The 18,064-nt window shown below is 29.4% G+C and overlaps 1 protein-coding gene across 3 annotated transcripts; it reads left to right on the top strand.

The window, feature by feature from the left end:
- Nucleotides 1-81: 81 nt before the first annotated feature.
- LOC129616638 (ecdysteroid-phosphate phosphatase) lies at nucleotides 82-7,615 on the top strand. Of its 3 annotated transcripts, XM_055532262.1 has the most exons (14): nucleotides 83-403; nucleotides 642-708; nucleotides 765-844; nucleotides 1,046-1,139; nucleotides 1,193-1,388; nucleotides 1,534-1,638; nucleotides 1,972-2,141; nucleotides 2,205-2,325; nucleotides 2,376-2,573; nucleotides 6,363-6,604; nucleotides 6,657-6,730; nucleotides 6,786-6,952; nucleotides 7,010-7,255; nucleotides 7,307-7,615. In XM_055532262.1, exons 1-14 carry the CDS (start codon nucleotides 297-299, stop codon nucleotides 7,543-7,545), a joined length of 2,106 nt encoding a protein of 701 aa, XP_055388237.1. In that variant the 5' UTR covers nucleotides 83-296; the 3' UTR covers nucleotides 7,546-7,615. The 3 variants fall into 3 exon arrangements, with proteins under 3 accessions (XP_055388238.1, XP_055388237.1, XP_055388239.1); XM_055532263.1 differs by lacking the exon at nucleotides 1,534-1,638 and having other exon boundaries at nucleotides 82-403; XM_055532264.1 differs by lacking the exon at nucleotides 1,046-1,139 and having other exon boundaries at nucleotides 331-403.
- Nucleotides 7,616-18,064: the final 10,449 nt, after the last annotated feature.

The raw sequence follows: 18,064 nt of genomic DNA, 5'->3' as shown, positions 1-18,064 counted from the left end.
AAGCAACCCAGTAAATACACTCACTATAAAAAAGGAGCTTTTTGTATCAATAATTTACAAATCGAAGCTTTTTAACGAGTAGTGGGTCATTGAAGCTCTCGTGAACAAAAGGGAGCAGCAAGCTCCGTTCGAAGTCTATTTTTCTAAACGACAGTTCTGTCTAAATCGAATACCAATTTGGAAAATTATATGGCAGAAGTGAAATGTGTACATTTTAATTTGAGTCGAGTCAGCTTATTTATTACAAAAGAATGAAACATTATTATTGGTCGTAAGGTGATCAATATAATTTCGCCATGGCAGCATTACCACCAAGGAAAAATGCCACTCCTACAAGATTATCAAAGAAAAGTGTTAGTCCCCTTCAAACTTTATTGCAAATGGGTTTCTCGAAACACCGGGCGTAAGTAATAGAAGTATTTGCGTATGTATGTATGTAGTCATAAGCTAATTTGCCAAAAAAAATAAATTCGTCGACAAAATTATAATGCAATAATTTTTGTTATTTAAAAAAGAAATAGGTCAATGATTTCTGTTATTATGAGACTTAAAGTTTATAAATGTTATGCTATACGTACGTACATACATATATACATGCATATTGTGTTATCAATAATTTTACCTAAGGTTTTTATTTTCAGGGAAAAAGCATTAGCTTCGACTGGAAATAGAAGCGTGCAACTAGCTTCGGATTGGCTTTTAGCACATGTAATAGTATATTTAAATCTTAAAAAAATGTAAAATGCAAAATTTTCAAACTGTAGGTTGGTGATCAAACTTTAGATGAATGCAGTCCGCGAGAATATATTCTCTATGCTTGTCCATCAGGTCCTCTAGGAAAAGTGTAAGTTTATGTTACTTTGTGAATTTCATTGATTAGGAAGTTTATTTTATGTTTCTGTATGGTCTAGATTAACTTTTCGAATTTCTAAACATTATTTTCAAATAGTTTTCAAATAGCCCGAAATTTCAGATTGCACTTTTATAAATAATCCAAAACTTTATTAATATTTGTATTTTATCTTTTAAAATGCGGAATGATCAGTTTAGAAGAGTTTTGGGCAAAATCAAAGGAGTTGTGTGGGTGGAATGGTGCACATAATTTTGTTCCTCATATAACTCTAGTTTCATTTTTTAAGGTTATTGAAGATCGTCTTACATTGAGTAAATTGAAATTATTGATATTTTTCAGGCTCCAGATGAATGTGCCCCTTATTTAAGCAAATCGCTGAAAACTGTTGTTGACATGGTTGGAGCTGTAATGGAAAATCCAATTAAGTTGGAGTTATATACGAGTCAAAATTTTATGGGGTTTTTTGTAGAAGAAAGTGATGCAAACTTTCTTAAAAGGCTCGCCCTACAGTACGTGAAGGAAGTTTCCAATTCAAGTAAGCATATGCTTTTACAGAAAAAATTATATGTCTAGTGTTGATAAAATGTTGTGTAATCATATAGAACTCAAAACATACATAATTTGGAAGAACTTGTATTAAGATAAATAATATTGAAAATGGTTTATATTTTTTAATTTAGTAATAAATGACACATATGAACAATTAGACGCAATTGTTGCTTGTTTTCCATGGTGTGGTTCTATTTCAGGTTCTGGTAATCGGTGCATACCTCGTAGTAACCGATGTAAGAATGTAGACAAAACGATTAATTAATCATAAGCTTTACTTCAAATAATGGATTTGTTTTTCAAATACACTCGATTTTACTCAACGGTAATGCAAATAATTTGAGATTTCCCTAAAAAAGGAAATTTCAAAAAAATGTAATAAGTGTTTTTTATTTTTATATAACTAATAAATTGTAATTAATTATATATAAATCAATACCATAGAATAAGTTAAATTATAATAAATTAATTTGAAAAACAAAAAAGTTTATTAGAGTAACACTAGTATTCTTACTAATTAGATACATAATTAATTTAAATTTCAAAATTGAATTAAATTATGTTTCTAGCTATATCACTGGAGCCCCACGTGAAATCATTGCACATGACTTTGGCTTATCAATTTCAACAAAAGGATTTTGGTTTACTAAGGTCACTGGTTGAAAAGTTAGATCCTAATATCCAAGCAGGATGGGAATTGCGTTTATATTCTAGAGATTCAAGATTAGGAACTAAACAAGTAAAAACGATATTTTTTTTCATATTATTCCACATATGCAAAGTACATTTTAACTAATTTAAGGTACATGAAGTTTTGTATACTCATACTCCTTTAGAAAACGATGAACTTCAATTGAGGCTGGGCGATTATATTTATCTCAATACTGAAGCGGTTGAAAATTCGTCAGATGGTTGGGTTGAAGGTATATTACATAAAATTTGAAATATGTGATTTCATATCGGGTTTTTTTAGGTATTTCTTGGCTTACTGGTATGACTGGGTATTTACCAAGTAACTATACACAAAGGACAGCTGAATCAGATGTCTGGACTTTGCACAGAACTGTACCATTATATTCGATAACTCCGCCAATTCCTTCAATTTCTGAGGAACATGATAACGCAGATGGACCTATTAACCAAATCAATTCAGAAAAAAAAATTAATAACGGTACTTAACTTTAAGAATACTAAAAAATATTCCAATATAAGATTATCTGGGCGGTATTTATCTCAAGTTCTTACGCAACTTGATATTTATACTAATGCTAACAGGTAGTAACTTGATGACGGTTAGTTTAGTTTTAAAAATATCACTTGTCATTCTAAGCTGCATAAGATAGTAGCAAGAATATTTCTTATCATCTACTGGCATGTTATATTCCAGAGAAAATCGTTATTATTTAGTGCTCGATATCGATATCAAGTATTATTTTATTAAGAACCTAGTTCATTTACATAAAATACTCTGCGTTCTTTTTATTACCTTTTTATTTTGTGTTCTTTTTATTTCGTTTTGATTCTTTTATTTTACCTTTTTATGTTAACTATTAGAATACCAAATATGCATACATTGTATTATTTAATTAACACCACCTGTCAGTTTAAGTAGTCGACAAATTAGTAATCAAAAACAAACAAAAAGTATCCTATATTTCATATTAAATTAAAATAGTGTTATTAAACTAAGGTACAAACTTCCTTACATGTTACCTACGTAACATGTTATAATGAAAATTAATCTAGCATAATTTTTAAAACGCGAAAACTAAATACAAAATGCGTCAGTAATTGATTTCGCTCATTTGATTTCACTTTTTTCACGTAACTGCAGTCTTTCTTATTCAACATTTTTCGATATTTTATAAATTTCTTAATTTTTTTTTTAAAAAGCTATTAAAAGATCTTTAGTCCGCTGCAAAAGTTCGGCAATTATATTATTTTTTTTTTTTCTTTTGTTCTCAATTATTTTAAACCATATACATACACTACATGACTGTTGATTCTCTGCTTTCACGTTTTTTCAGGTTTAAATTTTACTTTTTCATTCCACGTTACTTCCTTAAATAAAAAATCACGACAAAAATACAATACCTCGTAAAGTCAACTCTACAGGTTGTTAATATTTCCATAAATTATGTTTATATTTTCCGCATTTCAAGCCAAAAAAATTTTTTGTGAATCAGATTAAGTTTCCTTAAATACATGTACCTTTAAATAGATGTAAATATTTATATTTTTTTGAACATTTGAATTTGATAGATGTAGTAATAGTATTCGTATTTATTCAAGTACTTGTGTGCATTTTTATTAGAAAAATATGAAATTACGTGTTTATTTTCATTTTTTGTTCCACAAAAAGGTGATTACAATTAAGCCTACGAGCCTATCTAGTAATTTAACTATCCTTTTAAAACGCTGGTGCGGAGTCGTTACCCAATGACAAGTTCTCCGAATGAAATGATGTTATAATCTTGAGTCATTTGGCTCTTTACCAAGTTTTAAGACCATTATAACTTCGGCAACTTTCCATTGTGGAGGTACGTAATTTAACCACAAACTCGCGTTGAAGAGATAGAGCAGATTTCTTAGTGCTATACTTGGCAATTTTTTCAATATTTTTGCTGTTATGAGGTCGTATCCTGGAGCTTTATTGTTTTTTCCCAATGATGAAATTATCTCCTAATTCTTTAAAAGTTTCTATATGGTCTTCATATTTTAGGTTGTGTCTAAGTGGGCAATATATTAATGCTATTTTGTACCATTTATTTTTTGATCTTACTCATCTGTTATGAAATTTGCATATAGTCTTTTTCTACTGGTACGATCATCAACTTTTATACTTTCTCTAATAATTACTGTCGAACCTCCTTTTGATTTATTGCTAGGATGAATCGCTGGGAATGTTAAATAACCTTTAATTTTGCTATACGATTGAGTGTTGGGGTGAGTTTCTGAAATTAAGCAAATATCTATGTTATTACAGTGTAGGAATAAATCTAATTTTTGTAAATGATTTATTCCATTCGCATTCCATGTTATAATTAAGTTATAACTCATTTTTTTTGTGCAATAATGCTTATTTTTTTTCTATTTCTTCTAATCTGTAATGTAGATTTGTTAAAATTTGATAAGACATAAAATGTTTTTTATTTTATTAATATTTTAAGATGCTCTAAAAATAACACAAGAAAAAAAATATGCTAAAGAAAATAATTTGCTTAGCTTTATACATGTAAAAAAATCTTTTTTAAAATATGTGTAATTGTTGTATTCGGTTGGTTTATTTGGTTTTTTGTTGTAAGATGGAAGTTTCAAGAATATTTTGTGAGAGTTTCAAGCTACAACTACAGCCAATCTATCGGTCTACGATGCCGCGTGCCTTCGAAATAGCATAAAATTGTTCTAATATGTTTATTTTTCAGGAAATATTAGCATCAAAATTGCCTCCATGTGTACAACCATTGATAAATAGAACCACATGAAAGGTAACCAATGTAAGATTTCTGGAATCTTAGTACTTCAAGCTTTAAGATTAAAAATTGGATATCGTTGTCAATTTTATCATTTTAGATGATAGAAAAGATGATTTTATTATTGCCTAATTAGAATAATAAAATGTGTAGGAATTTTGGTTCCGTTTTTTTTCAGCGAAATAGTATTCTTTACGAAAAGCATAAAAAATAAAGATTTTTTGTATAATTTTTATGGAAACGTTTAAATTTTTTTCCAACTTAGTGAAAAAAAATTTGATGCAATCAGCATATAACCGGAAGCAATGTATATTAACTAATTTAGTTAAAGCGTTACAGAAAATTCTGAAAATGCATTTTGAACCGTTTGCAATTCCCGAGGTCTGATATATCCCAAAAGTTGATCAATCCGTGCCACAGCCAAAATAAACTCATATAAAATTTTATCAAAATAGGTTCAGCCGAACTTGATACTTCGGAACCGCAATTGAGCCTCAGAGAAAATCTACCAAAAATATTACAATTATTCCTTTTAAAAATAATGGATTTCAATATATTAAAAATTTATTTTTTTCGCATAATAACGGTTAAAAATGTCAACTGTTACCTAGAGTGACTATTGTGATCATTAGTTATTAATAATTGAGAATTATAGCACCTAAAATTAAAAAGTAAAAATTTTTTTAATTAAACCTTTATAGTTTTAAAATTCAAATTGTTTTTTTTTTCCTTTATTCCCAGAATCCAGTAAGTTTAGTCTAGTATTAAACTCTAAATTTAGTCTAAATTAAACTTGGTTAAATAATTTAAATGTACTCTCAATTTTTCCCAATTTTCTAATCTTAGTATTAATTCAGTATTACACCGTATAAAATTACCTATTGAATATCATCACACACTATACACCAGATAAAGTTATCTATTGGATATCAACTAATTCAAGTTCACATGTATATACATATGTATTAACAAAAACAAAAATACACTTTTCTAATGAAATACCTACTATTTTTTTTAATAATATTATTGACAAAAAAATAACAAATATGCCAAAACATTGTTATTGTAATTTTAATTTTAGAGTTCTTTTGAATAACTAAAATTATAAAATTGGCACGTTATCCCATTTATAATCTTAAAATCTATGATTCTCTTTTGACAATTATTAATTTTATCGGAGGGTATTATTAATTTTTCCTAGTTTGTGCGTATATATGAGGAGTCCCCCGTTTCTAAGAGAAAAGAAGTCCCAAAAAAATATGAAATTTTACAATGCAATTCAATTTTTTCCATTACTTAGCTTTGAAGTAATAGAATCGAATTTGAAATTCTTAAAAAATTGTGAACACCGCGTTGTTATTAAAAAAGATTGTCTTTCACCCAGCTTTAATATTATTAATCACTGTGTAATAATTAAAAATTTTATTTTATTAAGTCAAATTCAATAAATATTTGAATTAACTGACTGCATATTCTTCAAATTCCAGAAAGTTTGAAAGCCTTGGCAATTCCTAATGAAAAATCGAGCTCAATTCAAAATTCGGATGATTCAGAAAAAAATTTTGGGGAAAAAAGCTTAAATAAATTAATAAAAAATTTGGACAGTTCATCTTTAAATGACGAAAGTTTCAGTATGTACGAAAAAACTTTAAAAAATTTGAATTTATCAAGTAGAAAAATTTATTTAATGCGTCATGGTGAACGTGTTGATTTTACATTTGGAACTTGGGTAATTGAATTTACAAAAAAAAATATTTGTTAAATCGAAATTGAAATTTTAGATACCTTATTGTTTCGATGAATTTAACAACTACATAAGGAAAGATCTCAATATGCCTAAATTTCTTCCAAAAAGGTAAACTTACTATTTAATTGATATTTCAAATTTTTTATTGAATTTTAATACTAAGGAAAAATTGTCCAGAAGGATGGCAAAATGATTCTCCTTTAACCAATATAGGTCTTTTCCAAGCCCAATTAATAGGTGAGGCGATGAGTGAAGCGGATGTCACAATAGATCACGTTTACTGTTCACCGTCCTACCGATGCGTACAAACTTGTTCCAGTGCTCTAGAAGGTTTTAAATATAAGCTAAATATCATAAAAAATTATTTTTTTCTTTACTTATGAATAGGAATGAAATTGAAAGAAAAATTACCTATTCATATCGAGCCAGGGTTTTTTGAATGGATGGCTTGGTATCCAGATGGAATTCCAGATTTCTGTTCAGCAGAAGAGCTAAACGAAGCCAATTATAATATAAATAGTAACTATAAATGTGTCATTGATGAGTCCGTTTTGGAATCTTGCCTAAAAGAAACTTCAGAAGATTTCTATTTACGGAATTACGAAGTTATGGAGAAAATAATTCAAAATACAAGTAAAAAATATATAAAATAACTATTAATGTCAATAAAGATTTTAACTTTAGCTGGAAACCTTTTTGTTGTTGCGCATGCTGCTACTTTAGAAACTTGCACGCGGCAGCTTGTTGGAAAAAATCCGCGGTCAACAAATGAATTAAGACAAATTATTCATAAAATTCCATACTGCAGTTTAATCTCTGTAGAAAGTTCAAACAGGGAATGGAAAATTGTTGAACCAGTCAGCTTGCCAGTTACACATTCAAAAAATCCGCGTTTTGAGTGGAACATTCTTGTAACAAGTTAAAAAATATATTATACAATTGCTGTTATGTATAATTAGTTTCAATAAATTATATTATTCAAAATGCCATTAAGAGCTGAAATTTATACGAAAAAAGAATAATTGAAACTCAAGCATAGCAAATTTTACAGTCGAAAAATTTTCATTTGTTTTAACGAAAACTAAACTTTTCGAGTTGCGAAAACTAAAGTAGAGTGAAAAAAATGGTATACTCGTGACAAGTGTCCGTCAATCTTTTCAAAGTTCAGATTTTATTTAAATAATTTCTTTATTTATAAGATTTTTATTCTAATGTTTCCCACTCATGTATAAGCATACCCTAACACAACATTATATACACTTACGTGCAAAAGTCAACATACGAATTTAATTTTATAATTCAAAGCAATGTTTTAAATTTATCAGGTTTTATTTATGAACATAAAAAATTAATAATTCTTCAAAAAAAAAAAATTCACTTCATTTGAGTGTACCACAAGTTGAGGTGGTGCAAAAGTTAACATACGGTATTAAAATAATATAATAAATAGCAATAAATATAAGTAGCGTAATATGATGTTGAGCCCCCTTTATTTCGAATAACTTTTTCAATCTACCCGGCATTGATTTGACCGATTTTTATAGTGTTCTAGTTCTATCTTAAAGTTTCTTTATTTATTACTTTGTTTTGCTGGACACATGCTCAATAGGCCCCAATGCATTTTTGATAAATATACAAAAGCACAAAAATAAGAATGAAGTGTACATAATTAATTTTCATAACTTCGACAACATTCAATTACAACATTTGAACTAAGAAAAATCGTATGCTAACTTTTGCACATATGATTATTGTACTTTTCGGGGGGATACCCTCATTTGTTTCTTGAAAATAAAAAAACATCTATGTAATTGTAATTTTGTTGATGTTTAAAGAAAAAATGTATGAATTAGAAAAAAATCCATGGGGATGATTAAATGGACTAAATTGAAGTAAATAAAACCCTATGTTGGCTTTTGCACGTAAGTGTACATACAATAAAATGTCTCGATAACGTCTGGAATAATGTTTTGCACGAGAAAAATTGTAAAACAAAAAGTGACGAAAACATTCTACATTGTCTTATAAAAAGACAAGACTTAATTGAATATAAAAAGTTTAAATTATAAAAAAATCTATTGTAAATTTCAGTTAAAAAAAATAATTGTAAATTTTTGAATTCATCAGACCTTTCCTATCATCCAAATGGAAAGGCCTGATGCATTCCATAACCATCCTATCATCCAGTCTAAACTACAGACGCAAATTTTAATTTTAAAAATAAAACAAAAAAAATCTGATGTGGTCAGCACATAACCGACCGCATTGTGCATTGTCTAGTTAAGTGAAAGTGTTACAGAATATTATAAAAATGCCTGTTAATTACCTCTTTCCAATTTTTAGGACATTAATAAGCTTATAGTTAACATACCTAGAAAAATGTAAATTTGGCTCTTAGTAGAGTTTCGCTTTGTGCCACCCGAATTCCCTGAAATGCTCGTCAGTTAGTTTCGGTAACAACCAGAACTCAAATATCAAATTTCAAGAAATTCTATCAATTAGTTCCGTAGATATAGTGAAAAATGTAAAATCGGCCCGCAGATCAGTTTTCGAGCCTTGATCTTTCCAAAAAATTTATATGTTCATTGTTTTAATACGAAGAACCTAAATATTAAATTTCAATGAAATCGGTCGATTATTTCTCTTTATATACGCAAAAATGTATATTTGGCCCGTAGTAAACGTCCAGTTGCTGACACCTGATTTCTTCCAAAAGTTAGGAGGTTTTGCGGCCGGTCGAGCGAAGCTTATATATGAAATTTCAAGCAAATCGGTTGGATAGTTTCTTTAAAATGATCAAAAATGTAAAATAGGCCCGCTAAAAAGTGCAGTTCCCGAGGCCTGATATATCCCAAAAGTTAATCGATCCGTGCCATGGTTGAAATAAACTTACATATAAAATTTCATAAAAATCGGTTCAGTAGAACTTGAGATACACGCATGCACACACAGACCGACAGACCGACAGACCGACAGGTTGCTAAAAATAGTTTATTTACACTTCCCTACTATGGAGAAGTGCATTCCCACCGAAAACTCGATATGCAAAATTTGTTGCCATCACATAACCTACCTATTGTATACACAATACGGTCGGTAATTATCAAAGCAACTTCAACAAGTTTTTTTCTTATTAGGAAAAATAAAAGGGAAATAATCATAATTACTTAGATGGCTTTTGAAAACATACTAAATATAATAATATTGCACGCCTTTTATTTTGATATTTGCAACAAAAATTTGCGAATTTTTCATTCAAAACAAATTTTCCTAAACAAACATACATACATACGAAAAAAAAATCTAAATAAAATTTAAATTGGAAAATTTTAATTAGGTAAATTCGCCAAACTCTATAAGCATATTTTCCTTTTATTACAAAACTTTACTGAAAACATCTTTATATTGAAGAAAATATTGGGTATTTTAAATAATCAGTGCTAATTTAGAATTAATACAAAATATCTTCTACAAAATTAATACAAATATCTTCTATTTTTTCCAAAGTAGCATGTTTGATAATAAAGTACATTCGAAAATCGTGGTATGTGCATGTACACAAATTCGTAAAGCATTGTTAAAAATTTTGTTTATATGCAACAAAAATATTTCAAGTTCGAAAGAAAACTAGCATAGAAATAAAAATTTCTTGTTATTGGTTGCATTTATGTGCAATATAACAAATCTGCAAAAATAAAATTTTTTAATATTAAAGATTTATAATTATGCAAAAAAAAATTTTTTAGGGTTTCAAGTAAAGGTTTCAGTTAAGAATCTAAAATGGATCAATTGCCTTAAATTTTTCATTATAATTTTTATTGTAATCAATTGTTCTTATAATATACGAAAATGAAATAAAAAATATTTAGCAAACCAAAAGGATCTACCTTTTCAATAGTTTTTTCAAACTAAGAAATAAATTGAAGGAAAACCACCGAATTGGAAATACTAAAGGAACAAGAATCATTGTTTCTATCTCCCTTGCACTCCTTAAAAAATCTTATCTTGAAAAAAAAACACAGTGAAGCTAAAAATTTCAGATAAGGTTTTTTCTTTGTTCTAAGCAATGTCAAACTGAAATTGACATTAAACGTTGTTTTTTTTTTCTGGTACTTCTCAAAGAAAAAAGGCCGTGCCAGTATAAAAAGTAGACAAAGAAAGTTTTTTGCTTTAAGTTTTAAAACAAGTGCATTTTGTAAATTAAAAATTATAAAATATTTAATAATAAATTTAAAAAAAAATATCATTTTATAAAAACTTACGAAAAAATGCACGCAAAAAAAACTTATTTTCACTTAAAAAGACAAATGGATGTTTTCCACCATAGTAGGTGTAGTACGAGAGGGGCCCACCTGGACACCACATAAAGCCCACGCATTAGACTAACAAAATGGCCCACCGGCGGCTAAATAAAACATGCCACAAGCCTCCCTGTCGTATCATGGGGTCTCTGAACCTTAAAAGTCGCGCGAGAAATTCCGCGAACATGTCTCTCAGGCCATCATAAAAGGAAACTCCAAGGACACGCCTTCTCTGACATCAAACCAGACAGGCACGAAGAATATGTTCCACATCCTCCACCCCCCTTTATCCTGATATCCACGACATGTATCCGTCGTGGCGAACCCAAGTCTCTTGGCCATTTTCCCCAAAAGGCAATCTCTGATCAACACCCCGACCAGTATGCTGAGATCAAACCTACCATACCAGATTATTCTGGTCACCCTATAGTGTGAACCTCCGTTCACAAGACCCCACTCCTCCTTTTAGCCTTCTTCTCTATGTTGCCAGGAAACGCCTTAAAATCCGTGTACAAGGTCAGAACCGCCGCCTGCCCCACCCCTAGCGAGACGATCCGCCATCTTACTTCCCCGTACCCTGCTATGGCCGGAAAGCCAGCAAACAGTTATTCTGCATATATCACAAAGAGCCTAAACGACTCCCTGCATCGACGCACCAAAGCCACCTTACTGCCCACAAAGATTGTCAGTTCGCACCCTCTCACCGGTTCAATTGCGGCCAATCCCGGCGCTCTAAGAACCACCAAAATCTCCGCCTGGAGGAACTCCCGCTTCCGTACTATTCATAGCCCTTGAACCATCCGTAAAAATGGATGACCTATACTGCCTGTTGAGCCCTCCCGTAATGTGAGGGAATGGCTGTTAAATTTTGAGCATAATGAAGTAGATAATGCGTTAACTAGTCTAATTTGATATTATAACAGTTATAATTGAGTGTATTTTATAGTCGTAATTCAAATCTTTTTGGTAAATTATAAAATTAAATATGTATAGTGTAAGTAAACTGTCAAAAATTTTAATTTTTCAAAGTAATTCTACTTTTGAGTATAATATGTAGTATGGTAGATTGTAAAAAATAATTGTGAAAATTAATTTTTTTTCTAATAGTTGTAGTAGTAAGCGATTGTAGATTTAAATAATAATATTGTTAGTTACATAATTTTTGGCATTAACACTATTTTGTTTTCAAATAATAATACCATATTTCTTATTCTCTTAGTTTAAGCAAATTTCGCAAAGATATAGAGAAAAATGTATAAATAAATAAATAAATAAATAAAAAAAAATAAAAAGAAATCAAAATATAATTAAGTTGGGTTAAAGCAGTAGTTTGTAATGTGGCACTTTTCTCTTTAACAAGTGAAAAAACTGCCTTTAACACAGTTTAGAGAGGCATTAACATAATGCATGAATTAAGGAATGATTACGTGAGTTAAGAGAAGTTATTATAATTTTTAATGGCATGGAATTCACATTTCTTTCTGAATTTATATAAATTTGGGAGAGCTTATATTTGTTTTAGAGATCTTATGTTTTCAGTACCAAAAATTCAAATTTTACAAATTTTGAGATGCAATAACTTGAGGGGAGGTGGAGGTAGAAAAAAGTTTTCTTCTAACAAAATGAACTAGCTATTCGTGTCTTAAATCTGCTAATTTTAAATTTCAGACTCCTAAAACCTGAGGTCTGGGAGAAAACGATATAAAAACTTTGCTAAAAATGAGTTTTAGGAAACGGCAAATTTTAAAACTCATTTTGTTTTTTTAAAGTTAAAGCGTGATACGGCGCGGTAGAAGAAGCCATTTTTCTATACAATAAATTACAATAATTAATCAAAAATACAAGTTATTACAATAAATAATCAAAAAATTACATTTTTAGATCTTTGAGGGGCTATAATTTTTAGAGGCGGGCTGTGATAGGTAAAAATTTTCTTATACGAAAATAAGTTTCTAGGAAACTTTCTATCTTTAAGGGTATAGAAGTATAGTAAGCAAGTCAAAATACTGTTTTTTTAAATTTTTTGGAAAAGTCCTAAAAAGAAATTATGCGGTAATATTTATTTAACGCCAGATATTTTACCTAATTTGTATGTGATAAATATTTTTTTTTTTCAAATGTATTTTGTTAATATTTCCCTTTACAGAGTGATGATTGGGTCAACAAAGAAATATATGAAGAAATTGCGATGTCGTTGCATGCAAAAAGTAAAATAAAATGTTAGTGTGAATTATTCTTAAAATATTTTGTTTTAGAATGAATAAATATGTGTAGCTTAGTTGATTAATGATGAAGTATACGACAATATACTACATTAGTCAGTAATAATCAGAATATTAATTAAAATTGATTAAAAATGGCGTAGTTTTGGAGTCATTTTGCATTCGAAATTCAAAAAATTAATGAAACGTTATTGCAACAATAACTCACATTGAAAAATGTTTTGCTAAAAAAAACAAGAAGTGCATTGCAAGTAACACCCAAAGCCGTTATGCTACGTATAGGGGGAATTTAATCAGTGTCTCGACCATACAGGTCTTTTGTGCATCCCTTCGCCAGATGATCAGAACTCAAGATCAAGGCTCCCGAGCAGCAAAAACCTGGTCAAGACACCTCATAGAATGGCCCAAGCTCGGACCAGGAGGCATTTGCCCCAACTTCGCCAGATGTTGGCCAAGAGCCCACATAAGAGTGACTGTAGCTCAGTTGGTCGTCCGCCTAGAAAGCGGTAGGTCACTGGTTCGAGTACAGTTCGAGGAGAAAAAAAAATTTTTTTATTAATATTTCTGCCTTTAACTCGTTCCTTTGATTACGTCATCCATCGGTTCTGCAGCTGCATGAAGAAATTTTCTTTAAGTTAAATTATTAGTGTAATAAGCACATACTTATTAATTTCACAACTATGATGTTGTATTAGTAAAATTCATAAAGAAATACTAAATTTTACTATACAAAACTTGAAAAAACTTTAAACATTGAGAAAATGAGAATGCCACATTTTCTCTCATTTTTGTTCATAAAGTATTATCCTAGACAGTTTGCATGCAAAAACTTTATAAAATTTTTAAAAGTTTTTAAAAACTTTCTTATCCCAGACAGGCCTAATATTTGTTTTAAGTTCATTTTTATATAAGGTATAGTTTGGAATGACGCATCTTTAATAATGATTATTAAACTACAAAAGCATTATAATAACAATTAAAATAATAGTTAAAACTTGTCGTGTATTCTGAACTAAAAAATGTATCACCCAAATTTTTTTTATTCAGTGTAGTATCATTTTTTACTCTCAATTTTCTCAGATATGTTGCCTGATGGCGGTTCAAAAAAAACTCAAAAATTTATTAAACCAAAATTATAACTAAAATTTCGAGTTGAAATTTAAATTTTTGATTAGTACAAATTTTTGATAAATAGAAAAGTTGTTAGGTATAAGCAAAGACCTTAAAAATACAAATATGAAAAATTTCCAAAAATTTTTTTTTTTTCTACTAGGTGAAAAAAATCCCGAAAGACGAAGAAGGACGGCTCTATCTGCCTTTTTCCTCCGACAGTGGGGGAGCGTGACTCCTACCCTAAAAAATCACCTTTTCATAAGCAGCATTTTCTATTTGTGGCAAATCACTCGTGTAAAGCAGGTACAACGTTGGGCCCAATATACTGCCTTTATTTCTCTTAACGTGGAGTATTCAGCATCATGTTTAATTGTAAATAATCTATCACCTAAGTAAGATTTCAAGATTTACCTTAATAGGAGCTTTTCAAAAAGCTTAAACTTCATTGGTAATAGTCTACCAAAATGATAAATTTCTGCTTAAAAAATCAATTCTAGGATACCAAACATTGTCCGAACATAATACATTTTTAGTCTTTTGCGTTTATTTTCTTATTCTTACTCTTTTTCTTTAATTTTTTCTCACTTTTTAACAATTTTTTTTTGCTTCTTTTTGTTTTTTTGTTTTATTTTGGTATGTCTGTATGCATTAAACTTATTCACACATTTAGCACATGCATATATATACGTACCCATAGACACCTTTATATAAGACTTCGTAATACCACAAACATCTTTATTCTCGTAACTTCGTAAAACAGAATTTACTAATATGTAAATACATACGGTGTATTCAAAATTGAGCATCATGCTTTTTGTTAAGAAATATATTCTTATATTATTTCGAATGAACTAGAAATGTTCATGGTGATTTAGGATGTTTGAAAAATAAAAATGATATATGTATGTGTAAATGTATGTGTACAGAAATTAGTTTATTTCCTTTTTAAACAAAATGAAATTTCATGTTCTTACAAACTGGAATAATAAATTATAGGTAACAAAACAAAAATAGTAAATACATACATAATAAGAATTTTTTTGAAAAAAAAAAAATTTTGAATTCACTTTGTTATTACGGGTAACTACATAACATATTTACATACGAGTAAAAAAATAAAATTTTGAATCTACTTTTTTTTAAACTATAATAATATGCTTTATTGTTTCCTCGTTCTTTAGAAAAATAAACGTCGGTATAGCATTTACGTTCTCCTTTTTTCGTAGATTACTGTTTCTTGTAGAAATTCAACCTTGGACGCTACATATTCGGGGCTTTCTACATTTATTAAGCGATTTTTCTTTTAATAAATTTCAGTACTATTCTTTCAAAAGCACCTTTATTTTATACTAAATATTATGAGCAAAAAACAAAATTTAATTAATATAAATTATAAATCTTCGATTTATTTCACAAATAATCAATATTCACTAAATTTAAATTTAAATAAAATTTTAAACAACAAATAAAATTTTTTTACCGCTTAGCGATCCTGGAGTTATTTTTATGAACTGCTACTGGATAGCGAAAGACTTAAAAAGTAACACTGTGTCTAACTCAAAATTTCGCTCGATATTTTGAAAAATCAAAAAATTTATTATTATCAAAAAATCAGTTTTTGTTTTTTTTCTACTTGAATTATTTTGATAAATATTTTTAAATCCAATAGCCTGAAAATGTCAAAAGTGGCGTATAGACCAATAAAATTCTTGAAGTAATTCCTGTATTCAACTAAATTCACAAAATTCACAAAATTTTCTTTTATTAGAAATTAAATTACATACTTATTTAAATTGTTCAAATCTTAATATTAGTAGGTAATTCATTAAGTTACATTTTATACAGGCAACAAAATAAAATTTAGAGTTTTTACAAATTAAAAATACTTTGGTGGTCTCAAACTCCTTTTTCCAAATCTTGTATCCATTTATCCCCGGTGAACTCGTTCTTTGGAGAAATAAATGTAGGTAAGGCATTAACGTTTTCCTTTTCTCGTTGACTATTGCTTCTGCATCCTTCGACGCAACAATTTCGGGGCATTTCTATTTATATGAAGGTTATCAAATATACAATTATATTTTATTTGAATATGATTACAATAAAAACTTTAAAAAGTACACCAAATCTTACTAATTTTTTAAATGGTTTTTCTTTAAATAAATTTTAGTATTATTTTTTTCGAATTCCAGTTTTGTTTCACACCAAATATTACGAACAAAAGAAAAATTAATATTAATTATTCACTGAAATAAAATTAAAATTAAATTTTAAACAGCAAATTTATTATTTTACCATTCAGTGACACAGCCCTCCTGTATGAAATTGATATATGGACTATAGAATGCTATAGTCTAATTTTTTTGTAAAACCTTATTCAATTGACAAAAATATTAAAATATTAACATGTCTTGTACATTAGAGGAGTTTATGCAATTAGTACATAGAACTGACATGTATATTTTTAAAAGCAAAATAACTACATACATCATGTATATTTGTGTACATATAGTACAGATATACATTTTATACTTAATGAACATTTGCTTACACATTTGTAAAGTCTGTAACAACATTGGTTATCTATATTTTGTTCTACAATTGTTTTTTAAATTCCTAGTAAACAGCAAAAAAAAAGAAAGAGATTATTTATTATATTCCAATACTCACAGATAGTAAATTATTTTTGTTAGTGTTTTTACATGTAATACTTTATGTTTTGCCAATGTCTGATCCCTAAATTTTTTAATGTTTTAATAAAAACATTACGATTTTATTAAATAAACTTATTACGTGGTAATTTGCCAATCATTTAAGTTGTAGACGAATCTGTTTTTTCTATATTGCTAATACATACTTCCTTAAAAAACGATGTATGGAAAAAACATTGCGAATCAAAAAACTTCAGGAATGTCTCTTTCTTTGTTTCAAGCTATATCAAAATGAAAATGACATTTTAATTTCAAATATGTTTTTATTTTTCTCGGAACAGTTAGCAACGCGGGTACAAAAAGTAAACAAACAAAGTTTTGTGATTTTTTTTCAATTATAGTTTGGGGTTGAATAATTAATTACAAACTATTAAAAAAAAGCTGTTAAAAAAAGACTATTGTTTTCGAGAAAGTTATAGAAAAAAGATAATAAATTACTGATTCACTTCGAATAAAAATCGTCAGCTTAAATACCAGAAAACGAGGTTAAGCTATTAATTTTCAAATCATTATCAAAATTTCAAGTCAACTTTTTTTTTGACTTGAATGAAGCCGGCTTCAAGTGGACATTATAATGTCTATAAAAACGTATGGGCTCCAAGAACGTACGCTTGAAGCAGCCATATAAACGGGGTAGAGATTGTAGATTGTAGAGTTTAAGGGAACCGAGTGGGACAGGAGTAACCCCCCAAGCCACCGCAGCCATTTTTGACTTATTGTAGCCTCCCCCGCACTATTGCGAACCCGGCTCCTGCTCATCCCCAGCAACTCTGCGGTGAATCCGCTGGAGCACGCCGAAAGAAACACTTTCGCATGACGGCACCCTTTCATGTCTCGCCAGTGACGGCCGCATTCCGCCACGAATAGGCAGGCAAGCCTTGCCCCCACGGCCAGTTTCGTTGCCTGCATGGCCACTATGGCCCGGCACCCAAATGAGCGTGACTCTGTTCTCCGATGCCAATTCCATAAGTGCAGCAAGGCAGCCCCAGACCAGCTTGCATGTAACCTGAACTGAACGAAGCGCCAGCAGTGCAGCCCCGCTGTCCGGGAACACATAGATGGTGCGGTTTCTATACCCCCTTTCTAAATTGATTCTCA

The sequence above is a fragment of the Condylostylus longicornis genome, unplaced genomic scaffold, assembly GCF_029603195.1.
Source record: "Condylostylus longicornis isolate FDR11 unplaced genomic scaffold, ASM2960319v2 ptg000257l, whole genome shotgun sequence".
In the NCBI taxonomy this organism is placed as follows: Eukaryota; Metazoa; Arthropoda; class Insecta; order Diptera; family Dolichopodidae; genus Condylostylus; species Condylostylus longicornis.
This window is presented reverse-complemented; position numbering and strand designations above follow the sequence as displayed.